Raw genomic sequence first — 22,513 nt, forward strand, 5'->3', positions numbered from 1 at the left:
AGGTGACGATCTCTTGTACCTGAACAGAGGTCAGTTCATAGCTTAGATAGAAGATTACACATTCTACCCAATATCTATGTAATGATGCCTTACTTTGCATATTAAGTAAATTCACACTGTATGAAATTACGTTAATCAGAACCTACAGTACCTGCCTGCCGAAAACAATGAATATCCATCAATCCCCACTGGAGTTATCCTTCTCAAAAGGTAGAAACAAAAATGTTCACTGCATTTCTAAACAAGTGGCCATGGGGCCCAAATCTACACCACTTGCTCCCTGCACCAAGGCCTATTCACTACTAAAAACGTTCAGCAGAAAACTTAAAGTCCAACTTTGAACCTCCGCTGCAGTACCGTAATTCACCACCAGGAGGCCCATTATCGGACATGACCTTCGGTTTCGCAACCCCTACATAACTACCAAATACCATGCAAAACGATCCACAACGATTCGAGTTACCTTGTACACAAACGCACAAACGCACAATTATAAACTCACCCCACTGAAGTCCCGCAAAAAGTGCCACGTTAACCGTTTTAGAACAATACTCCTGCAGTCACTACTTAAAACCAAATATCATAAGATTCCATCCACGGCTGCTCGAGTTATATGTGATTGACCTGCATATTGGGACACAAAGAATTACTACCCAAAATATAACCTTTTAACCTTTTAAGAAGGTAATAAAACTAGTTACCTGCCAGAGGAGCTCCTTATTTCATGTCAGTGATCCATAGTGGAATATGAGTTGTAAAAAATTAAACATACGTACTTCCATCGAAAAATTGATAACTTGACATTATTCGAATGACACAGACATTTTGCAATCATGGTGTTTTGTGTACCGATTATTAACGCTTATTGCTCTTTTAATTTTTCTAGAAACATCACTAGGACAGGACCTTTGCAACATCTCTAACAATGACATCTGCGACACGGCCTACAATAACACGATAACGGACCCAAAGCGAAGTACCGCGTTTGTTCCTGGCTCAGGCGACACCCTTCTATGTGACAACACCTTGATGAGGGGATGGTACCGGTTTGAAGCCCATAGTCAGAGCGTGCGGATTCCAGAACAGTGCGTAGAGACCTACCATTGTGGAACACAGGCCCCCTTGTGGCTTGACGGCCCACATCCCATCAACAGCCGAGTGGTACACAGAGACGTCTGCGCCAACTATGGGGTTCCCGGGGACTGTTGCAGTGATCGAATTTCAATCCGCGTTAAAAAATGCACTGACGATGGAGGGACCAACTTCTATGCGTACTGCCTATCACCGACGTCTGGGTGTAACCAAGCGTATTGTGCAGGTAAATAAGCATGTCCAAGTTATAGTCATTGTCATTGTCTTTAAACGCAACAGGGGCAGTAAAACAATAAAACAGTTGATATTTCGTTCCTTAAATAACCCCAACGGGCCTTTTTGTCCCAATCTTACGTCACTTTCTGAACAACTGTCTTCGTCAGTTGACGAGATCTTCAAGATGTACATTAATTTGTAAACAAATGTTTGTTTTTTTCCTTTTCATGGTATAGGCAACCAAGTACCATGTCCTGCTGGCCAAGTTTGGGGTGATAAATATGGATACTGCGTCAGTGAGTATTACATTAATTCTTAAGCTGATGTTGTTTCTCACTAAAAGACGGTTTCAGGGTTGGGGTTTCCAGCCCCTCTTTAAATAGAGGGTACTAATTATAGATAAAAAAATTTTCTCAATCAACCCAATAATTTATTCCAAGAGAAAGCTAACAGTCTAAATTTACTTTTAGAAGCATTAATGGATTGTTAGGGTAATAATGGTATTATGTTTTATATAATCATTTTGTATTATTATCTTCGCCAAGAAGATAATGTTTTTGGTTACATGGGTCTGTATGTAGGTCAACAGCATATAAGTCGACAAATTGCGGATGGAACTTTTTGATTTTTTGCAGGTGTGTAGCGGTTGTTGAAAGACATGCCTAGGTCGAAAATGGTTTACCTGGCATTTTTCTACGGTACAGCAGCGAGCTTGTATTTTTCGTGTTTTTTTTCGGGAAGCATAAGTCAAAATGCAGCTGGGCGATTTCCATGATATTTGCCGGGTGTGCAGCCGTTGTAGGAAGGATTGTCATGTGCAAGAATGGTTTAGCTAGCTTTTACCTATGGTGCTGTAGCTGGCTTTGTATGTAAGTGCGTTTGTCTGTGGACAGCATAACTCGAGAACTCTTGAATGGATCCTGATGGTATTTGGTAGGTGGGTGGGGGTCAGGAAAACGAAGGTCAAGTTCGATAATGGGTCCCCTAGTGCTACCTAAGATACTGCAAAACTTTTTAACTTTGACACTTCGTGTTCTGGACATGCTGCGGTCATAGTTTTTGAGTGGTAAATAGCCCTTGGAGCAGAGAGTAAGTGCTGTGAGTTTGGACCCCCTAGCGGCTTTTTGGGAACTGCAGGAACCGATTTCCTTTCAGACTTTGGACGAGAATAACTCGAGAACGTGTTGAAGGATCATCAGGATTTTTGGTATGTAGATAGAATGAGTGATGACTTACATCATGTAATACTAGTTATGCAAATCAGTAGCTTATTTCCATAATTAATGGGGAAAGTTATAAATCCATGCCAACAGCATATACCTCAAGAAGCTGTGCATGGGTTTTCATAATATTTAGTATTTGAGTAGCGGTTGCAGAAAGGAAGGTTGTGTTCGAAAATGGTTTACGTAGCATTTTTCGTTAGGACGGTAGCAGGCCGGGTGTGTGCGTCCGTTTGTTTGTGGAATGCTTAACTCGAGAAGCCTTGAGAGGATCCTGATATTTGGTAGGTGGGTAGGAGTCAGGACAACGAAGGTCGAGTATGATAGTGGACCCCCTAGCGGCTTCCTAAGGTACTGCAGCAAAACTTGACATCTCGTGTTCTGAACATGCTGTGGTCGTGATTTTTGAGTGGTAGATAGCCTAAGTGATGACTTACATGATGTAATACTAATTATGCAAATCGATAAGAAATTGGCGAAGAGATGTGTTCGTCGAACTCTAGTTTGTCTAAAGCATACATAACGTGTCAGTATTCAAAGAGTGTCCTTAAAATGCCGTGACAACATCAGCATTACACACATGAGAAAAAATCTAGCACATGTGTAATTACAGGTGAGTTTATGCCAGTATGTTCTTCTGGGTGCTGAACTTATCATTCGGCTAAAAAGCTGATTTCTTATATTCACATATTTCACTTCCTCCTGTACCTTTACGAATCCGATGGTACATATGCACATATTGCAATTCATCTTACAGTGCATGCCATCATACATCTGGAATGGAATAAGAAAATGACAAGTTTGCAATTGAAAATGTACGACTTCCTCTACTTCCTTGTATCTACTATTACTAACTGCAATTTAATACTATTGATTTGACGTTCCAAAACAAGTACATGCAAGATCATCAAATGACGGCATCCGTGGTGATTTAGGAACCTTTTCCATTTCGATCAATGCTGAGAAACAATTAATCAGATACTGGCACCGTCTATTAAACTTACCCTAAGATTCTTTACTCCTTGATACGATATTTCACTTTCCGTTGAATATGATTGGGCAAATCACATTTGGCAATGGTGCTTTTGGGTATGTATGGACAAAACCAAGGTTGTATCATGTTAATATACTAACCAACCAATTACGACTCCGGTTTCAGGATATATGCCGACAAGAAGATAAAAAACTAGAGTTCCACGAACACATACCTTTGCCAAATAAACCAGGTTTGTTATGTAGAATGATGTCTGTAGACATAAATGTGTTACTCATTACATTTTATTTCATATGCCTGGAGTTGGTTTATAAAATTTCGCCATTAATCATGCACATTAGATCCCTATTTACATAATAATAATATCAAATTGTATCAAGCATCACTTAAGCTTTCAGCATACCGAAAATCATGATGATCCTTTCATCCCTTCTTGACTTATTCTCTTTCAAAGGCTGACACTAAACCGCTTCCTGCAGTTCCAAACAAGGACGCTAGGGGACCCAAACACACACCTCTTACTCTCTGCCCTCTTTCTCAGTTACATACGTGACAACTTTGGAAGTCCTATCACAGAATGCAGTGAATTCATAAACATTTCTCATTAATTACGCAAATTAGCTGTTAATTTATATAATTGGTATCTCATTATGTAAGTCTTTACTTAAGGCTATCTACATAAAAAATTATGATGATCCGTCAACACGTTCATATTTTCTCATTTATTATGCAAATGAGGTCGCCATTTGCATAGTTGATATCTTTCGACATTTCTCTCCTTCCCAGCTATATATGTGACAATTTAAAAGTCCTATCGTGGAATGAAGTGAATTTATAAACTTTTCTCATTTATTATGCAAATTAGCTAATGATTTGCATAACTTGTATCCCATTATCTAAGTCATCACTCATTCTATCTACATACCAAAAATCATGGCGATCCCTCAGCACGTTCTTGAGATATTCTCATCCAAATTTTGAAAACCGACGCCTGCAGTTCCAAAAAAGCCTCTAGGGGGCCAAAACTCACAGCACTTACTCTCTATCACTTAAAAATCACGACCACAGCATGTCCAGAACATGAGATATAAAAAATAGACGGTCCGCTGCAGTACCTTAGCAAGCCGCTAGGGGCCCCCATTATCGAAGTTGACCTTCGTTTTCCTAACCCCATACCCACCTACCAAATATCATCAGGATCCATCCAAGGCTTCTCGGGTTATGCTGTTCACACACACACACACAGAGACAGACGTACAAGCCTAAAACATAACCTTAGCCATTCAGGCAAAGTTAATAACTCAAACTTTCCATTTATTTTACACTAAATGAAATATACAACTTGTTACAAGTATCACCTGGAAACATGTACGCACAGACATTTTATGTCACGACGAGTTGCAGCTGTTATTATTTTAGCCAAGGGATATATAAATCCCCACGTCACGTCCTGCTATACCCCCCACATCCCATTGCTTTAATGGCATAGACTGCCCATCCCTAATTTCCTGGCCTCTTCCGGGTCCTCGATTCTGCCCTCAAGCTCTTCCAAGGCCACGATCATTAACATCCTGGCGTGTTGTCCCTCGCAATCGTTCTCACTTTCGGCATTCTACCAGTAATCGTCGGTCAAAGTGGGGTATACCCAGAATTCGCAACAGAGACCTTCTCAGGCACTTGACTTATGTTCAAACGTTAATCTCATTTATCTCAAACTAATTTGCCGCCCAAAAAATCAATTAACAACAGAAGAAAATGCCCTTATGCGCCAAAATGATGCATTTAAATGGTTTATATAAGAAGCCATAGTTCAGTCAAAACTCAGTAGTTGACTCGTAAATGGCTGTGTGATGCGTCTAGTGTGTAGGCGTAGCGGTCAAAGTCAAAACTACTACCACGATTTTATACCTTCGCCAAATGGTTTGAATCTATTCGAGTAAAGTATTTATATATATATATATAGATATATTTGCTTTTCATTTGATTACGCAAATAAGGTCCCGATTTTCATAATTTGCTTCTGTTGATCATCTTGTCTATCCAAGAGGCACCAGTCTAAGGTATAAAAGTCTTATTGTAGCCATTTTAGCGTTTCCTGATTACTTGTCCACATATAAACTAATTTGCAAGGTTTACGTCTAATAACGTTCACCTTCACTAAGCTTCATAATGCTGTAAATATGAAATTATCATCATTCACACTATGAAAACATCATATTTTCTCATGAATTATGCAAATCAGGTCATCATTTGCATTATCAATATCTATAGACCATTCTCCCTTTCTCAATTACATGTGAAAAGTTTGAAAGTCCTATCATGTAATGCAGTGGATTTATTAACTTTCTTCATTAACTGTGCAAAATAAGTTTTTTTCACTATGTTAATCCCCACTTAAGATATCTACATATCAAAAGTCATGACGATCCGCCAACACGTTCTGTGATTTTATTCCCGTCAAAAGTGTAAAAGGGAATCGGCACCCGCAGTTTTAAAAAAAGCCGCTAGGAGGCCCAAAGTTGCATCTTTGAACTTATTCTCTGCCTCAAAAGCATTTACAGAACAAGATTATTAAATGATGTAAGCTCTGCTGTAGTAACGTAGGAAGTCGCTAGGGTCCATTACCGAACTTGACCTTTGTTTTTTTTTACCCTACCCACCTACCAAATATCATCAAGATCCATCAAAGGCTTCTCAAATTATGCTGTTAAAAGACACGCACACAAACACACATACACACACAGACAGATGAACACGCTTAAAATATTATATTAACCTTTTGGTGAAGGTAGTAAATCAGATCAGGCTTTGAAATATGTCCCTGTTAAGACGACAAGTCAAACGACCGTATAGTCTGTTGAGAATTCCAAATGGTGTTTGAAGGTAAGAGTTATGGCGTTTAATTTGACAGACAAATGCATCTGTTTTTCGAGGTTTCAGGGTCATTATATGGTTTTGGGAATGCTGATTTCGCAAACACTTCTGGGTCATGCCAACGAAGCTCTGGTCACACTCATGGATTACTCTGAGTGCGTACCTAAAAGAGTATTGGTACAAAAACAAAACGGCTGCATGGTCTTGTGTTTTCAGCATTAAGAAAAGTTTCCTTTTTTATTTCAGCCAGCCCAACTGGTGGCCAATCATCCAGGTAATAAGATACAATAAAAAGCATCAAGCACTGTTTTAGGGTCTATCATTAGATCGATGCAGCTGAAACAAGCACCGTTTTGGAGTGTATTATTGCAATGATACAGCTGGAACACACACTCTCTTCAGAGTGGCACGCTGTTTTTGAAAAGCGGATTTTATTCAGTGTATGAGTGTAGTGATATATGTGGAAGACAAACAGTACTTAGAGTACATACGCATCAAGTACATGCAGTGATAAAGGTGAAAGAAGACAGTATATTCAGAGTACATCAATTCATTGTATTGCACATTTGGACGGTCCCCGAGTATCCAAGAACGTGTTTTGCCCCAGGCACCGTTCTGGATACACGTGGACTATTCAGAACTGTGCCTGGGCATGTTTCAAACTACAGTCTTGGATATAAATATATCATTGTTGTAGAAATTCGTGCTAGACGTCTGTCTGTTTTTGTCACATCAGCCCTAAGTAAAACTGATCCAAGATAAGCGTGAAAAGCATTTTACTGAGCGAGAATTACACTGATTCTTCCTCTTCTCAGCGCGCCGAAAAACAAAGATGGCAGGAAATGATAACACGTTGGGCAGACTTTTCCCCTTAAAAAACACTAAGCTCCGCCCCAAAGCACAGTATGGGATAATTCATAAGGCCCCCTGTGTATCCAGAACCGTGTGCGATTGGGTACGGGATACAGGGGTGCCTAAGTATTTGCACGAACCTTATGAGATTCGTACGAATCTTATGTGATACACACGAATCACTATATATATACGAAATCGCACGAACCTTATGAAAAGCACACGAATCACTATGTGATTTGCACGAACCTTATGCAAACCGGCGCCGCCGCTACGTTGGGAGAAGCCTTTTCCGTATTTTCCGTCGCTAAAGATCGATTTCGCATAAGGTTCGTGCAAATCACACAAGTTCGTGTGTGTCACATTGTGATTCGTGCGAATCACAAAGGGTTTTTACGTTTTCGCATAGTGATTCGTGTGATTTTCATAAGGTTCGTGCGTTTTCGCATAGTGATTCGTGCGCATCACATAATATTCGTACGAATCTAATAAGGTTCGTGCAAATGCTTATGCACCCCTGGGATAGTCCCCGCGTATCCAAAATGTGATTTTGCCCCAGGTACGGTTCTCGATACGCGTGGACTGTGACGTGTCTGGGTCCGATTCGGCACGCAACATGGCCGCGCATAACCCGACGTTCATTTTATTCGGGGAATACCATGTCCCGATATATATAGGGGTCACCACTCCTGGCCCAGTATCTTCATCTTAATATATATCGGGATCCGCAACGTACGGCACTGATGATGCGACGATGTGTTTTTTGAAACATTATATAGTTCTACATCAATTGGTGGTAATTTCCTTCAGAACTGATAGATATAGCAGGATTTGGGATCGTTGTTAGGTTAAGGCTTACTTTGGAATTTCAGGCAGTTCAACAATTTTTAGCAGGACAGCCTTTTTTAATTCTATAGCTATGAAATAGATCATTGAATCGTTATGATGGAGTAAAATATTGAAGATTAGTATTTGCGGTAAATAATTTGAACAAAGCCCATTTCAGTGCGTCCAACGGTGGTCTCATAAATCCAGCACTGACTACGAAATCAAAATTCTTGAAATAACCCTATCCAGACTAGGGGGGGGGGGGAGGTGGTGTCTGCGCCAACTTCGACGTCGTATAGGTCCAAAACGGCTTGTTTCTTATTTTCTATTTTCATAACAATAAGCAAATCTTCCGTAAATAAAGATTTTTCTTTAATTTCTAGAAAATTCTTGTTAGTGAGCAGTGTTTTCTTCAGTTTAGAAAACAAGAATTCTTGTTGAAATTAGCATACAAATGTTTTACGGCAGGTTTCTTTACTTTTCTCGACGTTTCGTTAAACAAAAACCCCTCTTTTTTCCATTAGAAAAGAAAACAAGAAAAATACAGAATTCTTTTTTGTTTACCAAAGGGAAGCTAGATACGTAATGATAGTTTTGCGGACTGTTAACAAGAAATTACTTTGCATTCCCTCATATTTTGACTTTGTTTTACATTTGTCGGAAAACACTTGGCAATTGGTATACTAGGTCTGTGAAAATTACATTGTAACCTGGAGACAATGGACGGGTATTTAAATCTAGCAGGGTTTGGTGTTTTATTAAGATGTCCCTTTTTATTGCATGAAGACCGGTAAGCGGCCAAAATTTGATTGGTAGGACATGTGGCCTGATGGATTGAACAAGTCCTGGTAGATTAAATAAACTGTTGATCAGTTGTCATGTTCTCGGCGCAGACAGTACAGTGACATGTGGTTTATTTTCTTATGACACATTTTGCCGCTGTAGATGAAGTTCCAGAGATCACAGAGAACCCAGTCCTACATCCGCCTGTTATCGACAAGGACAGTTGGCGGGTCACATTTACATGTGAGGTCAAATACGACAAGAACACCGATGACGATGCACGATTCGCGGTCAAGTTCTTATTCGATCATATCGAATACCGAGAGGTCAACGAGGCCACCCAGTCGCCATTAGATCCGACCAGAAAAACCGTAAAGCTCGATGCGAAATACCTTGGCGGATTCGACAGTTGGGAATCAAAAATGGGGAAAACGGTGAGCGAAATTCCATCTTAACTCTCTACATAACTTTTATCTAACCTTTACATTAAAACAACTGAACACAGAAAGCATTAACAGACAGACATGTTTTCACACTGTTAATTGACAATAGTGCTGTATTGTCTAAATATCGACATCTGATTGAGAAACGTATGCCAAAACTAAGAAATATAACAGTTACCCGAGCAGCTGAATAGATTTTTAAAGGATCAGATGTATCAAGTGCACATAGCAATGCTTGCTGATTAGCAGGTGTCTACCTATTAATCGATATACAAACTAGAGTTAGAAGACAGTTTACCTTCATTTAGTTATTTTGTCTCATTGCCATGTTACTAAATAATATTTAAACCCCCCTTAATTGCACTATGTATGCCCTAAGTTACTTCGGTCAATTGATCCTTTCTGCAAATGAAACGGACCCTGTAGTTTGGATAAAGTTAAGGGCACAACCCGTCGTACGAGTATGTGGCAAAACGTGGGCAATTTTTTATCCGTAAGTGGTACGTACCGCCTCCGTATGAACTCGTATGGAATCCGACGGATTTTGGAGCACACAGACACGCCGTAGAACTTTATGTGCAGTTAATATTTTGTGTGCCATCGGGCTGCAGATTCGCCCCCCTACGGGCGACTCGCCTGCCCTGTACAGGCTGAACGTTTTCAGAAATACGTGGCGGACGTGGCATCCCTAAAATACGTACGGAAAAATGCACGTACGGTAGGCTGTGCCCTTAGCTTAAAGCTGGTAAACGGCTAATGCAATGGCACTTTCTCTCGACCACAGGATTAATTTTACAACCAAATGTATAGATTATAGTTTGTCCGGGAAAGGAGATATAAAAATCGTACGTTCCACAGCAGTACTATAACAAGTCGCTCCGAGGTACGAAATCACATATTTTCGAGGTCAATTATCTCAAGGTATAGCTCCAAAACGTCATGTGCTAAAACAACGAAACTTAAGTGACTTTTCCTAGAATATCATTGGCAACAATTTACAAAAAACGTAAATTTTTCGTGTTGCCATGGCAACGGATTTCTGATTTTTACAAACATCACTAATTTTGGTTTAAACAATGGGATTTTAAGATTTTTTTGCTAAACTACACTTGTTTTTATATATCTCAAATATCTAACATATCTTAGAGGGACATTTATATTTAGATACTTATAAATTATGCTAATGTGATGGCGTAATTGGTCAAAATCCAAGATGGCATATGTTATGATGAAAATTATAACCAGCTTATTTTCACTCAAATTTCATCACTACTTGTTTTTTTTACAGAAAACATTCATGCGAACGCTTTCAATCCAGTTTCATTGGACTTAAGGGTTATATGTTGAAAAAGAGTATCTTAATACATTTAAGGTAGATAATCTAATATGGCGGATAGCTAAAATACAGATGACGTCATATTATGAGGTCATTTTGACGTTGTTCCGTCAGCTTTTCACATATGAAGTTTTAAAACACTTAAATATCGATAATCAACCTTTGTTGTTAACTTTTTGTGTAAAATATTCAGGTATTCAGGGAATTCCCCGTATTAGCAAAAAATCAATTAATGACGTAATACTAACGTCATATTACGTCGTAATAATTTAATAATTTCAGGAATAATAAAACTTGATGAGCGTATCATTCCCTACATTTGGTGATCGTACAGTAAGCCGTTTTGACATTACGATGGGGCGGGCCCAAATAAGACCCCCAGGCCAAGGAATGCCAAAAAAGCCCAGTATGGATAGTGGCAAAAGAATGGTCTCGGGGTATCTTTGACTTCAATGTTTTACCTACCCAACAGGTTTCCTGTGTTATGCAGTCCTTTTGGAAAGACTTTGAACATAAGAAGAGCCGACAGTTTCACAGTAATGGTTACTATGCTGGCATTAGGGTAAGGGTGATTGTACTTTTTTCTCACTTTGAGGGCATTACAATCATTATCGCAGTTATCTTATATTTCAGCCAGGCCTGCCGATATTATCTGATTTATAGGTTGTCACCATATGTGATCGTATTATCATATTAAAGTAATTGTATCATAATGAGACATAAATAAAAAGTAACGTAATGAAAATGCATTCTAAATTTTTAGAAAATGGTATAAAAACAAGTTGAAATAACGATATAGAAGGACAAACAACAAAAACTATTGATAAGAAATGCATAACAGCGGAATTGATGTTTTTTTTGCAGGCCGATCAAACACACCTGGACATACAAGAGGGGCAACATGACACCCTACAGCTTTACAGCACAGTGCCTTTTATTTGCGATCATAATTCCAATGCTCACGAAAACTGTCATATTGCCATTAAGTTAGAGGCAAACAGAGAAGTCACAACTGGAGGAAATGCCAATAGTCAATGCGAAACTAAACTCTATTCCAAAAATTGGGACCCAATGAGACATAGGGCTGACGCAGAGGAGAAAACCATATATGCTAAGCAAGATCTCCAAGTAGATGGTAATCGTGTAAATGCATTGGTTTTTGCACAAATTCCACCACTAAAATTTTGGCATTCTACGGATAGGGAATTTGTCCCGAACATGTACAGTGGCTTCACTCCAGATGACATTCAGGTAATATATGCTGCTACTTGTTTCTTTGTATTGAGATATACAGTCAATGATTAGGTTTTGTCATTTTTTGTACATATAAAATTAACCATTAACAAAATCGATAGTAGTCAAATAACCCGTGGGTATTTTCGTTAAATGACCTATAATTTGATTTGACTTAGCTTGCGACGTTGAGCCTGTTAGCAAAGAAGATAACTTAAATATTCTCTGTGACTGCAAGTGAAAGAGTAGCTTAAATGTCCATTTAATAAATTAAGTTAAGGTGGTTTAAGACCACTATTTTGCACTTTCGAACACAGGTGCGAACTATAGATGAGGGTGCTCCTGGCCATTGCAAGGGGATCACTGATCCGCACTACACCACTTTTGATGGCAAGTGAGTATATTTTAGAATACTAACTGGTTAACCTTTCTGTCAATATAGCTGCTTTGAATACATTTGACGCTTCGCCTTATTTAATCTTAATTTGTAAATAACTTTCTGTCAAAAATGAACCAATCACACGCAAGTGAGCTAAAACAATTAGAAGGGACTCGTTTGAATAAAGATTGGGAGGAAATATAAATTTATACTGTTGGTGATGTTGCATGATACCTATCACATATTACTTCGTACAGCTACCTTCGCAGACCTTTGGAGCAGCGTCATTATTTTTTCAGGAAGCGCTAATCACTTAAGGTTCTCTATGTCAGTAAAGGGAGTTTTGTCACACCCAGGCCTCTGCTGAAAGTCGGGCCCTTAAAAATGGGTGGAGATAAATTAAGCCTTTCATAAAGGCTATTAACTTCGGTGAAAAATTTAATCAGCTTGGTAAAATATTTTATCACTAAGTTCCTCATACACAACCATGAAAGTTATTAAGAGCCAACGTTCCGATGACCATCTGTCATCTCCGTATGGCCTATACTGACTGATTCACAGTGCACTGAAGCTACGAGGGGCGTGCAATAAGTAATGTCCCTGACCCACTTCCAGTCGTCTGATCTAGATGAAATTTTGTATGTGTAATGATTTATATCTTTATAGATTATGTTGCAAAAAAAAGCTCTGAGCTAATTATGGTTTCTGATTTACTTGTGTTTGAACTGAGTCAGGTGCGAAATGGACCATGTGTAAAATGGAACCAGTTGAGTGTCGCGCAGTGATCCGTTTTGTAATTGAAAGGACGCACACCAAAGAAGACTTTTGATGAAATGAAAGAAACTTATGGTGATGATGCCCCATCATATGACCTTGTAAAATGCTGGCATCCTGAATTCAAACATGTGTGCCAAGTTTCATTAATCTCCTGCTATGGAAAATGGGTCAGGGGCATTACTTAGTGAACGCCCCGCGTAGGTGCTACAGGTTCACAGTGCACTGTGTACATGCGTAAACACGGGACGGTATACAAGAGCAAGAAAGAAAGAAGCCAAAAAGCAAGAGAACAAATCAGCCGTGACAGACCTTATTACGAGAAATAACTGTGTTAGTGCAAAAGTCATAGACCGAGAGGACAAGAAGTGTACTTGTTGGATTAAGGAGTCAGTATGTATCATAAAGTCCACTTCACTTAGTCAGGTTTGGGACAACATTCTTAAGAACGGAAAATTATTTCATTATTGTTGCTTAACAATATCTATGTATGTGACTTTACATTTAGGACCGCAGTAGTTTAGTATTGCCTTCACTCTCCGACAATTACCGTGAACTACACCCACCTACGTTGATGTGATGTAAAGTCAAACACGAATGCAAGTTCGAATCCCATTTTCTGTCCCAATGTATTTCTTTTCCCCTTTTTATCTCCATGAAAAATGGAGATATAGTTTTGGGTGTGTCTGTGTGTGTGTCTGTGCGTTTGTCTGTCTGTGTATCTGTGTGTTTGTTTGTGTTGCCGGATATTTGTGGTCAGCATAACTCAAGAACCTCTGGATGGATTACCATGATATTTGGTTTGTAGGTACGTGTTGGAAAGACAAAGGTCAAGGTCAATTTTGGGACCCCTGGTATGTGACCTTGGTACTGCAGCATAAATTCCGTTTTTTTGTATCTTTTGACCTGGATGTGCTATGGTGTTGATTTTTTGGTGGCAGATAGCTGATGACGTAAGGAATATGTCATGTATGTTTGGGTCCCCTAGCAGCTTGCTCTGGAACTGCAGGGGCGTTATTCTCAAAATCTTCTTAGGAGGATAACTGGACAAGGGAACGACAAATTTAGATGATATTTGGTATGTAGGTAGCGTAGATAGAGATGCACATAATCAAGTGCAAATTATGCAAGCTGGCACTTATTTTGCATGATTAATGAGGGAAATCTATATTTGTAGTTTATGCCATTGTAGGACTCAAATACCTATCATAAATGTTTGTGGCTGTTGGAACATTAACAGATATCAATTATGCAAATGTGTCCCTAATTTGCATAATTAATGTAAAGTCCTATACTTCTTCTAAATGGTAAATGATTGCACAATCAACATTGTGACCAGTGTAAGTTATCTAAATGTGTACAAAACCAAGCATATATTATGTAAGGGGAGGGGGGGCGGGGGCGCCGACATCAGCACGCCGGCTCATATATCGACGATGTCTGCCGCACGCGGTGTTTGTCGAATTTGGTGGCCGAAACTGAACCTGAATCTCTGGACTCGAGTCCGGACCTGAACTTGATCATGAATTTCAGCTTAGGTACACAGCAACTATAGGGGCACCTAATAGTATACTACCAATATTGTGTGTGAACAGCTCAAGGAAGTCTACAGGGAAGACTTGTCACATTTTCGGGAAAATGTTGCCTTTTAACCCTATCTAGACGGGGGGGTGGGGGCTAAAAGTGCTCGCGCCAACTTTGACGTCGTATAACTGCCAAACGACGTGTGCTAGGACTACGAAACTTGGTGACTTTTCCTAAAATATTGTTGGCAATAATTCTGTAAAAAAATTGAGTTTGTGATTTCCCGTGTTGCCATGGCAACCGGTTTCTGACAAGCATATTTGACTAAATTTACTAATTTCCGTTTGAATAATGGGATTTCATGGTTCTATTGCTAGACCACACTTTATCATTAACATCATGTGTAGTTACATTTCTAATTAAATATTCATTATTTATGCTAATTTGAGGAACTTATGGTTCAAAAATCCAAGATGGCGGACAAACGGTGAAAACATCAAAATCTTTTATTTTCTTACAAAATACCATCACTTAAGTCCACTTTGGTTTTGGTGTTATATGTAGGAAAAAAAAACGTATTTTAGAAAATTCAAGCTTGTCGATCCAAGATGGCGGACAAATGACGTTATTTCCTAACGTCATATAGGCGTCAGTGTCGTCAGTGCTGGCAACAAAAGACTTAGCAGACGTAGAAACAAACAGGGTACCCTTTGTAGTCATCGTTTTGTTTGATACATTTAATTATAGCTGAAATTCCATATTTAGACGATTCTAGCCCAACATATGACGTTGTGACGTCATAATTACGTCATATTAGATCATAACGATACCAAAATTACGGAAAATATTAAAACTTCACCAGTACATCATTTCCTCAAAATTTGATGATCGTAACCTAAGTCGTTTTGAAATTACGAGGGGTGAAGCCCACCCCCTACCCCCATGCCCCAGGAATAAAAAAAAGCTTGGTCTAGAGAGGGTTAAGTTTATTTCTTTTCTGATGATTTTCCAAAATGGTCAACAATGTACCGTCAGAAGACTAAGTGTTGTGTTATAAACATATTTATGATGAGACTTATTCGGCGTAATCAAAATGTAAAACAATCATACAAATGACCAACGAAATTTCTTAAAATCAAGACACATGTTGTGTACAGTCACCCCCCCCCCCAAACACACACACACAAATATTGAAGTGAAGGTCATTGTCAACCCGTATTCCCCTGCAGTCATGTTGCAGTTACTGGTATAACTAAAGACTATACGCAAACTTCATAGAATACGTTACGTTGGTAGTCAAAGTACAATCTATCTGTCCATGTTATTTAGGTATTACACAATCCTAATGCTGGGAGAATTCGTCTTCTATAAAAGCACCGCCAGACTCAGAAAGTTCGAGGTAAGTCAAGATTTGAAAGTGTTAAAATCGTTATGTTGGTGTCTTTTTGAATGGATATACCCAGAAATACGTACATGGATTCAATGTCCGAAACAGTTCTCTACATTTTGAAAACCTGCCGTATTTTGCAACGTGCCTTTTGACGTGAATGTGCATACCGCTAGATGTTAGATTAATATGATTCTGAAAAAAACTGAAATCGTTTCTTGAACTTTTGATGAAATTTCTGTATCCAATGATAGCTAAAATTTTATAACCCAAAGTTTTAAACTAATACATTATAAAATGAATCATTGTTTGTATGATTAGGCTTTATGACTTACGCTTATGGTTCGTCAATAATGACCCAAAATGTAACAGAAATGATATATATACCTAACTTCCCAGTCGCTTGACCTCCTAATCATGAAGAGGGTGAGGGGGGTATAGACATGAAGAAAAATGCTTGGCCGTCAGGAAAAAAACGAGTCTCGTAGAGTCGTTTGGTATCTGCATACAGTATCCCTTTGTGTGCTTTCTATTGTTTTCGGAATAACCTATCCATAATATGTAACATGAACTATCTTTTGTTCCCAGGTCCAGGTTCGTACCTGGTACTGTGGAGGTGGAACCAGATTGGCCTGCCATTGTGCTGTTGCTGTCCGTGAAGGAAATGACATTGTCATTGTCGACCTTTGCCACGTCGGATGGGGTAACCATGAGCACGCCTACCCTAAGATTACAGAAAAAACGACGGATGGATCTCCTTTGTCTCCAGCAGTGTCAGTGTACAGAGACCCTTCCAATAAAAAATTCTCGGTAAGTCCATATATTATGTATATATTTGTTCAGACGTCCTCGTAATTTTTTGATATACAAAACCGCATTCCCATAGCGTCGCACGTCGTATTCACAAACATTTGACTTGGAGTACACTCCGCATGCCAAAGGTGGACTTAGCGATGTCTGTGTAAAAATAAGGGAAACTTACGGACGGGGCTTGTGATTTTGAAACTATGCTTAAGTCCAAGTCAACTCCCGGTGGGCTACGTAATCAGGTAATGGGGGCATATGAAAGTCAGTGGAGGCACCTTACGTTTAAAGTTTTGGACAATTTGTTGTACAGATACGGCATATCAGAAAACATTTAGGAAATAATTGCTAATACAAGTAGTTATAGTGAGGTTTTCATTTCTTTCAGATCCACATGCCATCTGCTACCACAGTTGTAGCAGAGATAAACCAATGGGGTATCGATGTTCACGCTTATGCCCCTGCAAGAGATCGCACACATACCGTAGGACTATGTGGAACTTGGGATGGAAACAGAGGCAATGACTTCAAACGGCCCGGTGGATCTATCACCAATAACGAGAACACGTTTGGCAACAGCTGGAGGTCAGAAATATTTCGACTTTGTCTCTATGCACATGTATCTGTAGGTAAAATCCGCCGTATCATCTTATTAAGCACGTATAATTCTGCGTGAGGTCTTAAGTATCTTTTTTGTTGCTTTTAATTATTTGATGTATCAAGAAATGGACCCCTTCAGTTAAAACACTTGTAAGGAGGTCAAGCTTTCAAAACTTCTTAACAATCCCAGGATCTATCTGATATCATAAACAAATTGGCCAGGCAATGCATGTAAACACACGGACTTCTGCTACAGCATGTGAGAAAACCACGTAGGGTTCATGACCTTACCTTGTCCCTTCGTTTTTCCCTTTTGCTGGCATCGATAAGCATACTTACTTGTTACTTGATAAGGTCTCCCCATCATTCTGGGTGGCCTGCATCGAAGAGTCTGCGCCTCTACGAGGAGTCTGCGACTCGCCATTCAATGCGTTTCTGGGCCATATTTTTTGTAGCACAGCTTCAAATTGCATGTTCCCTGCGATTATCCTAGCATCTTCAAGAGCACTGTTTATTCATGTCTTTCTAGGTCATCCCCAAGACCTCTTCCAATAATTTGGATTCCATTCCAGGTCAAATCTGGGTAGTCTTTCATGAGACATCCTTATACCCCCCTCACATTAGGCGCGATTCGATCGGAAGAGCAGTTTACGAGCTCTAAATGACATTTTCGTGAGTAAGACGTCCGGTGTTCTTACGATCATCTAGCGATTTTTAGGGATCGTCGGCAATTTTCAGGAGTCTTACGACGGTCGCGGTGCAGCGAAACATGTTCTTAACATAAGCGACAAGTCGCAGGAGATCTCCGAGATCGCAGAGCTCGTTACCGAGTCGCAGATCGTGCGTGCGTACCTCGCAAGGGTATCGGACAATAGTCTTGCGTCAATCCAACGATTGAAGACCAATAGGCGAGCACAGACATAGTTATTAATCATCGAGCGCAAATCGGATGGCGAACGCCCGTCAGTCGGGCAACGTTTGGGCGATGTTCGCCCGACTTCCGTTTGTTTACAAATATTGAATTTCTGGGAATGTGAGGGTAATTCTAACATTGTGGCCCCTGTGGTAGTATGTAGGCTGGCTTTGTGATACACTTTCCTTTTGTCATTTCCATTATGCCCGCGCATTCCATTCATTGGTTAAAATGATTCCGATAACAAAATAAGCAACATTTATTGATCTCTTGACTTTTTTGAGGAACGTTTTGTGTTACCTTGTCCGCGTACAAGAGGTCATGGGAGGTTCATTATCATAGATTTATTTACCGTCGATCGCACGAGCCTCGCTTATATGTGAGGGGGACAGTTTTTGGGCGAAAAATACTTAAGATCTTAAAATCAGCCGACCTTCCTGCGATCGCGAAGTACGTGCGAAGATCGTATATAATGTGAGGGGGGTATTAAGACGTGGCCCAGCCATCTGAGCCTAAAGGAGTATCAAGTAAAGGTGCTAACTTTCGTAACAGTTGTGTTGAGCGTTTCTTCCTCGGTCTATGGTCACTGAGTAGTGTACTTGGCAACTACCATGACTTGGGACTTCTTAACGTTGGCCTTGAGAAGCAAAACGGTTGTTTCCTGTAGACCCGGCTTTGCGTTCACTAAGGCCATGTCGTCAGCACCGTCTGTATCCAGTACTGAAATAGCCGGCTGTCCAGGAGTCTCCTGTAGCAGCACTGCACCTGTGCTGACCTGAGTTTCTTCTGTTCAGTGATCTTCAGTAAGGTAATCTGCCAAGTTAATACAGCCATTTAACTCTTAACCCTGTATGGCAGCCTTGCCATTTCCCGATTCGACATTAAATCAGTTTGACTCTTACGGCGCTCACAGTATTGAAGAAAAAAGGCTTGCAGGACTCTGATGTACTTTGTGGGCAGCCCGTAAAAGGAGAAAGCTTTCAAATACATGAATTACCGTTTTATGCTGTCAAAAGCAACCTTAAAGTAAATGAAATGTATATACATTGGGTGTTGAACCCAATGCTCTTGTGGATAATTGTCTGTAGGGAATAAATCGTATCGATGCGAGATCTGTTCTTCCTGAAACCACATTGATTTTCCCTTAGTAGTATTTCCAACCCCACGTTGATGCGTTCCATGATGATGATCTGAAAGAGCTTTGATGCTGTGGATCGGATTGTTACCTCCCTGTTGTTACCGCAATATGTAGTATCTCCTTCCTTGGGTAGCACAACGATGATGCATTTTGGTCCTGTCAACAGTCATCGGTAATGGCCCCACTAAGCCATACCTTGGCGAAAAGAACCTACACAGACTTGATTAATTCCATCCCAACGCACCATACTTCAACTGCTAGTTGGCTATCCAACCCCAGGAGATTTGTGGTTCTTCACTTTCTTGACAGCGTTCTGAATCTCATAGTTGTTGGGAGACTATCATCTTCTCCAATGTACGCATAGCTGGGAACAGCTTGTATTCTGCCCAACTTAGTTAGGTCAGAGTCGTCTTGCTGCGGATTGAGTAGCTTCGAAAGATTTTCAGCCCACCTTTCCCGCTTGGCATCGAGGTCGGAAATCAGTTTTCCGGACTTGTCCCTAACAGCCGAAGACTTCTTGCTTTTCTTGTTTGACAGGATCCGAATCTTCTGCCAGACTTTGTTTTGCTGCACTTTCTAGATCTAATGCCACCCCGAGAGCCCGGCTGTTGTCGTCAACTTTACAACTCTTCTTGACCATCCTGTGTAGCTTGGGGTACTTATATGTGGGGTCACTTGTTTTCCTGTGAGAGGTGCTGTTATCGTCTCTTTAGGGGACGATCGCTACGCACTTCTAAGAACACAGACTGTACTGTTGCTTTGAACTTTTCCCATGTGTTCTATAAAGGTTCATGTTCCACGTACAGACAGTCAAAGCGATTAGTGAGCTTTATGTTATACTCTCTAACTTTTGTTCCATTGCGGAGATGTTCTATTGCCGGAAAAGTGTGGTCTGCAGCATCTAGTCTCTTTGCCGCCTTAAGTCTTACCCACAGGTTACCCCTTACCAGGTAGTGGTTGGATCCAATGTCACGTCAGCACTCATGCAGGCCACATTGCGGTATTTGGATAATCTCCAAACGGTTCCATAAGATAGTATCAAAGCTGGCCAAGGAGTATAGCAAAGGGAGCCAAAAGGGGAAGGTGGGTTTGATACTATATATTACGCCATGGCCATCATTGATCTGGTTGGCCATCATTGATCTGGTTGGAGATTTAGAATATGAAAAACTCGGATTGGTATGGTTGCCCGGCCTCTATACTTTGGGCACTACAAAAAGGAACCAATATGGCAGAATTACGTTAAACGGGATCAAAATATAGGTGATGACCTTTTGAACCTTCTTCACTGCCTATAAATAACACCTAACACCTAACATTCTGGTCATACATAACAGGTCTGAGGAGAGACCTTGTTGGAGTAACCGCTTGGAAGGTAGGGGGCACCATTATCAGTTCACTGTTTAAAAGTGTATTCACAGAAGACACCACAGACATGCCATCCCTCGTGCATCCCTGCGCCCCTCTTATGGAAATCTCTACTTATCGTGTATAAAAAAAATGTTGAAAGGCCTCAATCCCTCCAAAACATCTGGGCGAGAACAAATACCTCCTTGGTTCCTCAAAATGACAGCCAGTGAAATCGCACCTGCTGTAACCAACATTTTCCAACAATCGCTTGACACAGGAGAAATCCCCCAAGACTGAAGAGATGCAAATATATGCGCCATTTTCAAAAAGGGAGATAGAGCGGTCCCCAGTAACACTTACCCAATTGGGGCTGCACGAGCAACCTCCATGGAGGAGCTCCACAGAGCTGCTCGTACAGCCCTCCAGCTCCAGAGCGAGCAGCGCTCTGCACACTATGAATGTAAATATTTGGTTCATGTCACCCTAAACAAATCGGTGTTGGGGCTCTACGGAGATATTGTAAACAATAAATATGCACCGAGCCGATAGCTGAACGAGCAGCGCTCTGCGCACTATGAATGTAAATATTTGGTTCACGTCACCCTAAACAAATCGGTGTTAGGGCTCTTTACGGAGATATTGTAACAGAGGGCAGACCGAGCAGCGCTCCACGCGCTATGAATGTAAACATTTGGTTTACGCAAGGAGATTTTTTAACCTCCTTGGTTTACCCAAGGAGGTTTTTTTAACCTCCTTGGTTCACTTCACCCTCCACAAATTGGTGGTAGGGCCCTACGGATGATCGCAAATGATAAGCATACACAGAACAACGAATGGACGTCTAGTTTTATTTTGTACGATAACATTGGAAACAAAAATGCTCATTTGGTAAAAACTTAAATCGGACTAAACAATACTAACTATCACATGTACTATTGAATGACCTAAGAAAGTGGAGTATTTTTATCCTTAAGTGGATGTTGGGTCGCGGAATGATAGTGAGTTGGGGAAAGTAGTAGTAATTTACCGGCTCGCTCCCTTCACGGGGAACCAACCTCTGCTTGGAGAATACTTAGATACTTGTTTGTTTGCCATTGTAAAGAACGCGAAAAATTCGTACCTCCGTGCTAATCGTTCAGAATGGCTATTTTTGGGTTGAATTCAGCCCTGTGACAAGTTTTGAGTAAATCTGTTGGCCTAATATGAAAAAAAATGGTTTCATAAAACAACTATTTAGACATGTTATGAGTAGATCTCCAATACCAGGGGTGCCTGTTTTTATAAGAAGTTAACTGGCTGCCTTGATAGAGTAGTTGGCCCACCCATCCGTGGCGGATACGGGCAATGAGATAAAACTTCCTTGGTAAGAGGTTTGCAACAGGTCTAAAGATTTGTTTTATGAAACCACATGTTGTTGTTTCTTCATAGTGGGCAACAGACCCCCCCCACCACCACCCCAGCCAAACCCACACACACACGCACACGCACATAACTACACACAAGCACTACTAATAATTGTTCATTTTTTTGCATGGTTGGATATTTAAATTGAAAAATCAAAACAGCCCGTTTATTGAATGAAGCAAGCGGTGCATTGTTTTATGTCGGCTTACGCAAGGAAAGCTGAAAGTTCGCACCTCCGTGCTAATTCGAAATCGTCCCAAAGCTCGCCCTTTCCTCGCCAGAACACTGGCGCCGGAAGCAGCTGGCTGACTGGCCTATGACGTACTCTCCAAGCAGAGGTTGGTGGGAAAAATCGTGACCATTCCTTCA

The 22,513-nt window shown here is 40.4% G+C and overlaps 1 protein-coding gene across 1 annotated transcript in view; it reads left to right on the forward strand.

Moving 5' to 3' along the window:
- The window catches only part of LOC118423908 (von Willebrand factor D and EGF domain-containing protein-like), a 64,577-nt gene that overhangs the window by 25,022 nt on the left and 17,042 nt on the right, over positions 1-22,513 (forward strand). Inside the window, exons 2-10 of the mRNA XM_035832219.1 lie at positions 887-1,318; positions 1,545-1,604; positions 9,022-9,293; positions 11,111-11,200; positions 11,503-11,889; positions 12,189-12,265; positions 15,878-15,947; positions 16,524-16,745; positions 17,128-17,324. Of these exons, the coding sequence (XP_035688112.1) occupies positions 887-1,318; positions 1,545-1,604; positions 9,022-9,293; positions 11,111-11,200; positions 11,503-11,889; positions 12,189-12,265; positions 15,878-15,947; positions 16,524-16,745; positions 17,128-17,324 (1,807 nt within the window). The remainder of the gene's footprint in view (positions 1-886; positions 1,319-1,544; positions 1,605-9,021; positions 9,294-11,110; positions 11,201-11,502; positions 11,890-12,188; positions 12,266-15,877; positions 15,948-16,523; positions 16,746-17,127; positions 17,325-22,513) is intronic.

This window comes from Branchiostoma floridae, chromosome 10 (assembly GCF_000003815.2).
Source record: "Branchiostoma floridae strain S238N-H82 chromosome 10, Bfl_VNyyK, whole genome shotgun sequence".
NCBI lineage: Eukaryota > Metazoa > Chordata > Leptocardii > Amphioxiformes > Branchiostomatidae > Branchiostoma > Branchiostoma floridae.